The 12,130-nt window shown below is 39.3% G+C and overlaps 1 protein-coding gene across 2 annotated transcripts in view; it reads right to left on the reverse strand.

Annotated features, from left to right (window-relative positions):
- The window catches only part of Alkbh8 (alkB homolog 8, tRNA methyltransferase), a 65,193-nt gene that overhangs the window by 14,319 nt on the left and 38,744 nt on the right, over positions 1 to 12,130 (reverse strand). For both annotated transcript variants that reach the window (XM_005346813.2, XM_013346106.2), the window contains exons 8-10: positions 9,732 to 9,838; positions 4,419 to 4,570; positions 2,407 to 2,663 (exon numbers count right to left, since the gene is read on the reverse strand). In XM_005346813.2, the coding sequence (XP_005346870.1) occupies positions 2,407 to 2,663; positions 4,419 to 4,570; positions 9,732 to 9,838 (516 nt within the window). The remainder of the gene's footprint in view (positions 1 to 2,406; positions 2,664 to 4,418; positions 4,571 to 9,731; positions 9,839 to 12,130) is intronic.

Genomic DNA, 12,130 nt, shown 5'->3' on the forward strand with positions numbered 1-12,130 from the left:
AAAGGCGTGAGCCACCATCGCCGGGCTAAATAATTTATTTTTATTTATTTTTTTATTTTATTTTTTTCGAGACAGGGTTTCTCCGTAGCTTTTGGTTCCTATCCTGGAACTAGCTCTTCTAGACCAGGCTGACCTCAAACTCACAGAGATCCACCTGCCTCTGCCTCCCGAGTGCTGGGATTAAAGGCGTGTGCCACCACCGCCAGTGAATAAGTTTTTAAGAAGTTAACACCCTGCAAGCATGGTAGAACATGCCTTTAATCCTAGGACTTAGGGCTCAGAGGCAGAGAGATCACTATGAATTTGAAGCCAGCCTGTTCTACATAGCAAGTTCTAGGGCAGCCAAAGCTATATCACACTTTGTTTTCCCTGTTTTGTTTTATTTTTCCCTGCTTGTCAGTTTTCCTCAAGTGCACCAGAAGAACAAAGATAATAGGCATGTATTATCAAGTCTGGTGTGAATATCTTATTTTGAACTGTATTCTTCGTGACACTTCAAAAACCTACTTCCTCAATGTGAGCAAATGTAGTGTGTTATTCACAAAATAAAATAGAGCTACACATGACAACAATCCATGGGTATCCATGGTGCCTCGATGGAAATAGAGCTACACATGACAACAATCCACGGGAATCCATGGTGCCTCGATGGAAAGCTGCTTTTCACCCTTCTCTTAGTGCCAGCCCGACTTTCCCGCAACTCCAGGAATAGTTTTCTCTTTGTGTCAGTACAAAGTATGAAGGGTGGGGAAGGAAGCCAATATTCCAAAGAATAGGAAATATTTCAATAACTTCCATATAGACTGACTTGTTCATTCTGACTCTCTACCTTCCCTCCTTCACCCCCAGTCTTGAGAAATAAAAGCTCTAGTCACACAGAACAGTGGTAATATGAATTTTACATCAATGTCTACCACACAAAACTTTATTTACATGAGAAGAAAAAGTGACTCAAAGAAAAAAATGGTAACAAATGAAAGCAGACACATAGTAAACTTGAAAGTTTTTAAATCTATGAGGCAATACTCTTAACAAATGAGCACTAGTTTAGACCCAGAAGGCACAGGAACAAGTCTCTGTTATTCAGGTGTAGGAGCTGTGCTAAAGATGTATCAACTAGCATTCAACTGCTCATCACCAGTTGTTCTTGGCAATTTGACTAGTTGTTGCTTTCTGTAATAGTCTCCAACTGCTGCAAGGGAGCATTTTTGAAGAGGTGCAAGAAGTTCACTTACTTACTGTGTTTCTATCTTTGCGCTTTCCTTGTAGTGGTTCCTTGTCAAAGTATATACTCTTATTGAGGTTGCTGCAGACTAAAAATTAAGAAACATGTCCAATCTTTTCTTTTAGGTGTGTGTGTGTGTTCATATGTGGCTAAGTGTGCATATGTTCACTTAAGTATGAAGGCAATAAGTCAACCTCAGTTGTCGTACCTCAAGTGCTGCCCAACTTGTATTTTTGAGGCAAAAGTCTCTCAGGGACACCTGAGACTCACTGATTCAGCTACGCTGGTCGGTTACTGAGCCTGAGGGATCCTCCTGTCACTGCCTCCCCAGCACTGGGATAGCATCACATACCACCACATCCAGTTTTTTTATGTGGGTACTTGGGAACAGAACTCAGGTTCTCAAGCTTATGTGGCAAGCATTTTATCTACTGAAGTATCATCCCAAGACTCCTCCAATTCTTTTTTATCCACCCAGATATTTATGACCATTATATTCTTTGTAATTTTTCACATCTTTAGATTTTACTTTGTAATATGACTATCAGTAAACTATCTTATGTTTATCAACTATAGATTAGAAAGGATTTTTTAGCGAGGTTTTCAATATTGGGGCATCCTAATAAGGGAGTGATAAAGCTGATGCATAAAGCAAGGGAATCATGTAAGAGGAGCAGAAAGATTTGAGGAGCCACAGGAATAGAACATCTGCTGTAAGACAGCATCTCTTATATAGGACAGGGAAGATACACCCATAGAGTCTCAACAATATAGCTGCCTAAATATGGCTAGACCTGAACAGTGACACCATACCTTACATGCTAATGTGGATGAGAGAAATTTCATAAGGCTCTACCCCTGCATAAAAAGCAGGGCAATTAATGACTACTAAGAAAGAGAGAATCAGTCTTATTCAGGGAGGAGTGTCCCCTACAGGCTAAGAAATCCCAAACTGTCATACACACACAATAAATTGACTCAACAGGCTATATTTATATATACATATGAATATTTATGTGACAATAACAGTGAAATGAGAGGTTATAAACGTAATAGGAAGGGAAACATAGAAGGAATTGAAACCGGGAGAGGAAGGAGTGAAAATGATGTTAAATACAATACTCACACATAAACCTCCATCCCATTTTTTCAATTTAAAGAAAGCAGAAGCAATTACTTGCCATATATAACTCCTTGTTAATGCCAAGGTACTTTCCGTTTCCACATCCAACATCTGCCACTACAGAACCACTTGGCAAAGCTTTCAGAAACTCCACGATGCGTGGCCATGGGCTGTGTCTTGTGCTGCTGAAGTGTCTTGCAATCAAATCATAGACACGATGAACATGCTCTTGTTCCAGCTGGCATGCTTCTTTACTGCTCTCTGGAAGGGAAGGAAGTGTGGCCTTCCTCTGTCTGTCACAGACTGAGGAGTAACCTAAATGAGAAGAAAAACACTCTGTATCCAGCTGTGGTGGAACATGCCTATAACCCCACCACCATAGAATCTGAGCAGCAGGACCACCATTAATTTGAGGGCACACTGTACTACAAAGTGAGGTCCACGCTGTCTAGGCTTATAGAGTGAGACCTATCTCAATCAATCACTCACTCAATCAATAATAAAAAATTAGATAAATAATGAATTAAAATATATTTATGAAATAATAAGTAAAGCAATGTTAAATTTTTATGCAAAAGACTAGGGTATCAAATAAAATCAATATATGGAACAGGATTGAGGGGTAGTTAATGGCTGCCAGGGGAAGAGGTATCATTTTCTTCAGTTACATAGTCACGGATAAGTTGTCCATGGTCCAGAAAATAATTCTACACCACATTTAAGTAAGCAATTCTAATTAAACTCAATGGGTCAGGAAACAAAACTCAAAACAAAACAAGTAAGGAGTTAGGGATTTGTTGGTAGGAGAGGAGTAATGGTGAGTGAAAATGACTGAAATTTACGACACACACACAAAACTGTCAAAGAATAAAGAGGAGGAAAGAAAAGGAGGAAAAATCTGCAAACAGAACAAAAAGACCCAGAGAAATGCTTTTAGTGTTTCACTTATAATTAATAACCATCCACAACGATGACACATTTGCATAAGAAACCTAGCTTCTCTAACCAAATTTTTAAGAAGCTGGAGAATAGGAGCTTTGCTTTAGTTTCTATACCTTGTAAGGCTGCCAGTAGTGTAGGACTTATCAAATACCAAACATATTTTAAAGTATCACATTTTCAGCCTCACAAATAGAGTCATTTCAAGTTTTTTAAAACAGGATTATCATTCTTTAAGATTTATTTTCATTTCATGTGTATGTGTGTCTGTGTGCATACACCATGTGGAAGGGGAGTGCCTGTGGAGGCCAGAAGTATCAGATCCTTTGGAGCTGGAGTGACATTCTGACAACATAGGCACTGGGAAGAAGAAAACTCAGGTCCTCTGGAAGATCTACAGCTGAACCATCTCTCCAGCCCTGAGATAAAAGAGTTCTCACTTATTTATTTTTTAAGATTGTAGCTAAATAAAATGGCTATTGTTACAAGCTATCCTGAATTGAAACACCTGTGATGTAAAAAGCATTCTCTGATTACTGTCATTACAAATTAGCATTTATAAAGTAAATGAATTTTCTGCTGATTTCAAGAAATAAATATAGAGAACAACATACTTATATAAACAAATCAGAACAGCATCCTGTGGTGCAGTTCTTCTCAGATCCTTACAGGTTTTCAAACTGACTAAATTATAAACCTCCACTTACTACCCCAGAGTCACTCACACAAGCAATCTGTCATCTCCAAATTCTCTGTTGAGATTAAAAAAGAAAAATTAAAGGCCTGACAAGACTTGCCAACAAAAATCATTTCTCCATAAGAAATTTTTTATTGCCTTACAATCCCAACACTCTTAGCTACTACTTCAAAAAGTAAAGCATTTTCTTGGCACTCAAGGATGCTAAAGGACCAAATATCGAGTGAATTAATGATGAAATATAGCCTCTGCCTTCATAGAAGATAAACTCTGATGGAGGCAGCTCAGAGAAGTGCTACGGAAGCCTAACACATGCGGAGTACAGCAGATATTCCTGGAGAAGTTAAGAAAAAGCTCTCCTAAGTATCAACACCTTTAAAGGGTTTCCATACCCCATTTATTCTGATGCACAATAGATGAAATTAAAGACTTACTACAATTACAGGGCACACGTCTCACTTTCCTAAACGTAAATGATGTTCGAATTCCCCGCTTGCTTAAAGTCAAGTCTCCAATGTCACTGGTGATTATTCCACCTTTGAACTGCTCAGATGCTTGGACAGTATCAAATTTTCTGGGTGTAATTCTGAAGACAATAAGTAAAATAACTTACTTGGCATTATAGTGACAACATTTAGGGAATACAACAAGTGTTGGGATTAACATGATGTTTCAAATACATGACATTCTACAAATTACAATGCACTTGAAAAAGAATATACATATAGCAGGTTGGAATTTTGTTATTTTTTTTTCCAGAATAAACATCAAAAGGTTGATTCCTTATGCTGGCATGCTTATTTCAATTTATCCTCCCCTTCACCAAAGATCTTTTTTTTTTTTTTTTTTTTTTTTTTTTTTTTTTTGGTTTTTCGAGACAGGGTTTCTCTGTGGCTTTGGAGCCTGTCCTGGATCTAGCTCTGTAGACCAGGCTGGTCTCGAACTCACAGAGATCCGCCTGCCTCTGCCTCCCGAGTGCTGGGATTAAAGGCGTGCGCCACCATCGCCCGGCTCACCAAAGATCTTAACAAGCAAATAGTTGGTATATCATTTGTCTGTTTCCTCTATCACACTCTTCCCCATATCTGACAACCTACACCTTTTTCTCCATCTCTTTCTACAGCATGCAAATGCACACTCACAGTCAGTCACTTTGGGGGTAATGAATGTCAATGGCAACCTTCAAATATAATGTTAATACTTATTTTTATTCCTCCTAATAATATAAGAAAGAATGTATAACCCTTACATCAGCTTTAAATTAAATTAGTATGACTTAGAATCCAAACTTTCATATATAACTACTGTTAACATTTAAGGACATAATATACCTTCAATAAAAAAAAGTGTGATCAAAATAGTGTCTGAGAAATGTTATGAAATAATCTTTTGTATACTGTGAAAATGTGTCACTCTGAATAGTTTAATAAAAAGCTGAATGGCCTAGGCAGGATTTCCAGGGAGAGAGGATGCTGGGAAGAAGGGGAGATGCCAGGAGATTCAGAGCAAGAAAGGGTAATACAGAGTAAAAGTAACTGAACCACATAAAAGAATATGGATTAAAAGATATAGATTAATACAAGTTATAAGAGCTAATTAGAAACAAGCCTAAGCTATTGGCCAACCTTTTATAATTAATAATAGTTTCTGTGTCATTCCTGGGGAGCCGACAGTCCCGATGAAAAAGTCTGACTACAAAGAAGCTTTAGTATTTCCAAGAAGAGTTGTTTCACAATCTATATGCAAAGTAACTCCTTATTTTTCACTTACTATAATGTCATTTTTCTTAAAAGCTTAAGAATGAGTGACAACACAAAGAGCCTGAACCCCAAAAGAAAACCTGTTTATTTTCAAAATTCCAAGAATACTTGAGAAAACTGATTAGATTGCATTTCAGTGCAAATATTATAATGGTTATGAAAAAGAATTAAAATCAGGCCATTTATTTTTTATGACTCAAACTAAGACAGTTATTCTTTGTCCCCCTAAACTCAATTCTCAGAGTGGCTCCTAGTGTTGCAACAGAACATCAGCTGCAGCTTCCCCTCGCCACTGTCCACACCTCCTGTGGATCTCAAAACCTCACCTTGGCTTTTTCCTCTTTGTTGTGTCCCAACCTCCACCTCTAGCAAACACTCAGTTCAATGACAGGAAGAGCCTGAAAGAAGACAAGGTACCAGGTAGGCTGCCCAGGGAGGGACCTTCTCCATTGTCTCTGTTTCCCAACCTAATTCTCAGGGTAGCCCCCAGGGCTGCAACAGAACACCAGCTGTAGCTTGCCTCCCCAGCCTCCATCCATGTATCTGATGACTCCCACAGACCATCCCTCCATGGCCTCCCCTCCCCATTTCTTCTCTGTGTCCCAGCCCCCAAATTGGGCACATAACCTCTACTTGGGAAGACACCCCTACTCAACCACAGGCCATGCCTGCCAGAAGACCAACCCTGAAAACACAAGTGGATAACCCATGCTCAACCACAGGCCACACACCACCAGAACACCAGGAAGGCTGCTAACAGATGTTCTGCAACTTCTTGCTTCCCCAGACCCACTCCCCAGGGTCATCCACAGCTCTGTAACAGAATATAAGATGCAGCCTTGCCTTGCCCTGTCCATACCTCCTGTGGGACTCATGGTCCATCCCCCTCTAGGCTACTCTCCCACTTTGATTCTGTATTCCATCTCCATCTTGGGCACCACCACTTGCTCAACCACAGGCTATGACTGCCAAATGACCAGGTAGACTGCTCCCAAATTTTCTCCATTCTCTCTGTTCCCTCAGACCCAATATTTAGGGTCATTCCTAGCACTGAAACAGACTATCTCCCCCTGGCTTCCTTTTCCCCCAGTCTCCAACACCAGCAAGCATTCCCATGAACACACAAGTCAAGGAGGCCAGGAAAAGGCAAAACAGTCAACATACAACCCAACAAAGGCAAACCTAGACTTAAAATCACCTCAATCCCAGATGCCTAGATGCCAACACAAAAACACATTTTACAACAGCAAGGGAAATACGTCTCTACCAAAGCCCACCTATCCTACTACATAAGGTCCTGAATATTCCAACATAGCTAAAGCACAAGATAAAGACCTTAAAACCAATTATATGAATGGCAGAGGTCCTTAAAGAAGAAATGAATAAAGAATGAAATAGCAGGAATGAGGGGGTCAACTGGGGTTTGAGTGGAAATGCAACTTCCTGGAATCTGTGTGGGTGACCCTAGTGAGGACTCCTAGCAACAGAGGTTATGGAGTCTGAACTGACCATCTTTGTAGCCAGGCAAGGTTTTTAGTGGTGGGACTGGGTTGCATTTAGTTGTGCTGTTGGCCGAAGGGGTGCTGAGGAGATCCCTAAATAACCTAAGCTGATACGAGGACAGATCATTCTCTGAAACTGAAAGTGCCATTTCTTAGTACAACATCTATACAGCTCACTGAATGTGAGAGACTGAGCCCCTCTCTAAATTCTACATCTATATCTATATCTATATGTACAGTGAAGAAACCATGGAGCTTTCACCCTTTTGTTATAGTCAGTTTGGTTCAAGAAGATATTCTGCATGCTCTGGAAGGAGAAAAATGGAGCCAACCCTATTGGAGGAGAGAGCCACTTGTTTGTCCCTGGCTACTTAGCCCAGAAATAATCACACAGAAACTATATTAATTAAATGACTGCTTGGCCCATTAGCTCTAGCTTCTTATTGGTTAACTCTTAAATATAAATTTAATCCATCTCCATTAATCTGTGTATCGCCACGTGACTGTGGCTTACTGGCTAAAGTTACGGCACCTGTCTCTAGCAGTGTGTGTGTGGGGGGGGGGGGTACATGGCTTCTCCCCTGATTCCACCTCCTTTCTCCCAGCATTCAGCTTTGTTTTCCCTGCCTACCTCCATTCCCTGCGCAGGCCCAAAATACTTTCTTTATTAACCAATGGTATTCCCAGCATACAGAGGGGAATCTCACATCACCAACCCAGCTACAAAACCTTCAACCTACAATTTGTCCCACTTGAAAGATGTGAAGGAGCAATTGTGGCAAAGAACTCCTGAGAGTGGCCAACCAATATTTTAACCCGAGTCTCACATCACAAGAAGGAAGCTATTACCTACACTGCCTAGATGCCAGGAACAAAATATAACTGTCAAGAAAAAAATAATAAAATGATTCCTAATGATATTCTGATCTGTTCATAGATAGGGGTCTTGTACCCTCATCATCAGAGATGCTTCCTCCAGCAGCAGACGGAATAGGTACAGAGACCCATGGCCAGATATTATGTGGGTGAGACAGACAATTTAAATTGGAGGTCTCTACCAGGTCCCCTCCCCCCTCAGAAATCTGGGAAACCTGCAGAAGAGGGGAAGGTAAGAATAAGAGGAGATGGAGGGCACCAGAACACAGCCCACTGAATCAACTAAGTAGGGCTCACATGGTATGGTGGTTTGAATAGGAATGGCTCCCATAGACTCATATGTTTGACTACTTGGTTCATATAGGGAGTGGTGCTATTAGGAGATATGGTCTTGCTGGAATAGGTGTGGCTTTGTTAGAGGAAGTGTGTCACTAGGGGGTCTGCTTTGAGGTCTCAAAAGCTCAAGTCAGGTAATCTCACTGCCTGCAGATCAGCTCCAGCACCATGTCTGCCTGAATGCTACCATGCTTTTCACCATGACATTAATGTACTAAACCTCTGAACTGTAAGCCTACCCTAATTAAACGTTTTCCTTTATAAGGCCTTTCAAAGTCATGGCGTTTCTTAAGAGCAATAGAAACCTTACACACGTGCTCACAGAAACTCAAGTAGTAGGCACAAGGTCTGGATGAGTCTGTACCAAGTTCTCTGAATACAGGTTATGGTTGTTAGCTTAGTGTTTTTGTGGGACTCCTAACAGTGGGAGCAGGTGTATCACCGACTCTTTTGCCTGCTTTTGGGACTCTTTTCCTTTTATTGGGCTGCCTTGTCCAGACTCAATATATAGGTATTTGCCTTGACTTATTATATCATGTTTTGTCCTGTTTGTCATCTCTCAGAGGTCTGCTCTTTTCTGAAAAGGAAACAGACTAAAAGTATGGATCTGGGGAGATGAGGTAGAAGAAAGCTGGGAAGCACGGAGGGTATGGAAACTGGCCACAATATACTGTACAAGAGAAGAATCTATTTTCAATAAATAAATAAATGAAAGCATAGGACAGGTTATTAATAAAATGATCATTACCTTGAATATTTGAAATGTGCGAGTTAAAATTTATAAGCAGATCAGAATTCATAAAAAATCATGCAATATTATATATATATATATATATATATATATATATATATACTTTTTCTCACACACATAAATTCTAGCAGTATAATGTACTGACCTCAAACAACCATAGATGATACATTTCTACCAAAACAAAGAAAAAGTTAACTTTCAGATGATTAAGCAAAAGCATGATGACAATAAGTGAGAAAAAGTAAGATGCAGCAAAGTATTCACAACTGAGAACTATAGGTTTGCTCTATTACACTTAAACTTTTTCTTTAAATTTAAAATCTTTTTAGAATAAAAAGGCAGTACATTAAAAAGAAAACAAAACAAAGAAACAAAATCTCTGCATACATCCTAGGTGGTTTGTACCCAAATAATTTGATGTGCAGGCACAGGACATGGCTTCAGTAGTTCAACAGAAAAGAATAAGAAATCTTACAAAACAGAAAGTTTCCCATCAGTCACCAAGGTTACCACAATACATACCCATGAGTCCAAAGGTATCTAGATTCTCCTGTCATCACCAGCAAACTCCGACGAGGTAACATAACTTGTACAGTGACACCCTCTGGGTGCTTAAAATCCATAACAATCTTAGAGCAAAGACAAATGTTGAAAGGTTATCACCAAGAAAAGAAGGGTTAATACTGAGTCTAGTGTTATACATTCCAGAAATTAAGGATGGTTCATTAATGCTGACCATATTTCTAGGTTAACAGCTAAGTAAAGCTAAAACTTCCTCTAACACAATAAGGACAGGTGACCCAGTGGGGTGACAAACTTTTATATTGAAACATGAGGTGAAGTTCAGGAATCCACATTTCTAAGAACATCCCAGGAAACTCTAAGGCAGGTAGTAAGAGGACCACAGCATGTGAAGCACTAAGGCAGTGCCACACAGGATTCTGTAGCCAAAGCACTCTCCTAGTCAGGCTGAAAAGCCTGTTTGCAACTACTTTTAGATTAAAGTCAATCAGCAACAAAAAAGAGAAGTATAAACTTGCAAATTTTGCAAATAACCCTAACTGTCGCGCTTGCATCCTGACCACAGTACCCTGTTCCACTCACCCTCAGGAAGCATCTGGTGCCCAGACCGAGACAGATAAAGTTTGTGTGCAATGTCAATGTTTTTATGGTATTTCTGGGAAATTTAAGGGAACTGACAATTGTGGCCCAGGTCTGATCTAATATGCTTATGTTATGTCCGATCATTTTGTACCTCATACCCACTAGGCTAATGTTGTGGTTTTTGCAAATAAAATTTTTCTGGAATTGCTGTTCGGGGTGCTCATCTCTTTGGAGACTAGAGACATCCAGTGGCACCCTCGCTAATAAACCCTCTTGCTTCTTGCATCTGCTGGACTGGTTAATTGAGTCGCGGGGCTTCTCCCTCTTGGGCCTACACCCAAGTGAGTGAGGGTCTTTCAAGGCTCTTTGGATTCTGAGTCATGTTTAAGAGTCAGTTAACATCTCTCTTCCCTAGTTTTCTTAACCCTCACAGATTGCTGCATGAATTACATAATAACGGATATGGAACATTGAGAAAAGTAGCAGATTTTTACTACCCATGGAATGCTAATAAGTAATGATCTAATAGAAAAATAATTATTAGATTCCGAATCTTTGTTAACCTCTGTGGTACTCTGACAGTGATAAAACACATTAAATACTAAAAGATGTCCAAGAAAACAGTATAACGTTCTCTGATGTACATTCAAATATTCTAAATGGCCCTGCAAAAAAATACAATACTCAAGAAGATATTCTGTCTTAGGAACCCACCAAATACTACAAACAGCAGCAGTTGATGAACAGGAATTTGAAGGGCATAGCGCAGAACTGAGAACAGTATTTTTTGAGTGAACAAATCAATCTATTTCAAAAATAAATGTGAGCTGGGCAGTGGTAGTGTACGTCTTTAATCTCAGCACTTAGGAGGCAGAGGCAGGCAGATCTTTGAGGCCAACCTGGTGTACAGAACAAGTTTCAGGAGAGCCAAGGCTACACAGAGAAACCCTGTGTTTTAGTTTGGGTTTTTATTGCTGTAAAGAGACACCATAGCCGTGGAAATTCTTATAAAGAAAACATTTATTGAGGGTAGCTTGCTTATAGCTTCAGAGGTTCAGTCCATGATCATTATGTGGGGAGCATCATAATATCTGCAAGCAAGCAATAGGAAGTCAACTATCACCGAGGAAAGCTTAAGCAAAAGAGAACTCAACCTCCCCCCCCACAGTGACACACTTCCTCCAACAAGGTCACACCTCCTAATAGTGCTACTCCCTTTGGGAGGCATTTTCTGTCAAACTGTCTCAAACAATAAAAAAAAATTAAAAAATTAAAATTAAAAAAGAACTGTTTTAGGCTGGAGAGATAGATGCCTCAGTGGTTAAGAGTACTGGTCACTCTTCCAGAGGTCCTGAGTTCAATTCTCAGCAACCATATGGTAGCTCACAGTCATCTAAAGTGGTATCTAAGCCCCCTTTCTGGCATAAAAGTGTAAATTCAGATACAACACTCATATACATTAAATAAGTAAATAAAGTAAATGTGATCAGAAAATATAAGTAGGATAAAGGAATTTAGCCTGTATCCTCCTTGAAGGTGACTACATCACAGTAGCTGGGAAAAAAAGTTAAATAAATGTGATTAACTATCACTGCTATTTAGAATAATAATACTGGATCTAACTAGATAATATATAAAAACTATCTGTAAATAATAACTAGACAAGTTTACATTTATTTCTTTTTTTGTATCAATCTAAGTATAGTAAAGTGACAGTATTTAATTTTCTACAAACTTTCCCAAATGTTTACAAATACTTTCATTTAGTCATATTCTTTTTTTTTTTTTTTTTTTTTTTTTTTTTTGGTTTTTAGAGA

The sequence above is a fragment of the Microtus ochrogaster genome, chromosome 5 (assembly GCF_000317375.1).
Source record: "Microtus ochrogaster isolate Prairie Vole_2 chromosome 5, MicOch1.0, whole genome shotgun sequence".
Lineage (NCBI taxonomy): Eukaryota > Metazoa > Chordata > Mammalia > Rodentia > Cricetidae > Microtus > Microtus ochrogaster.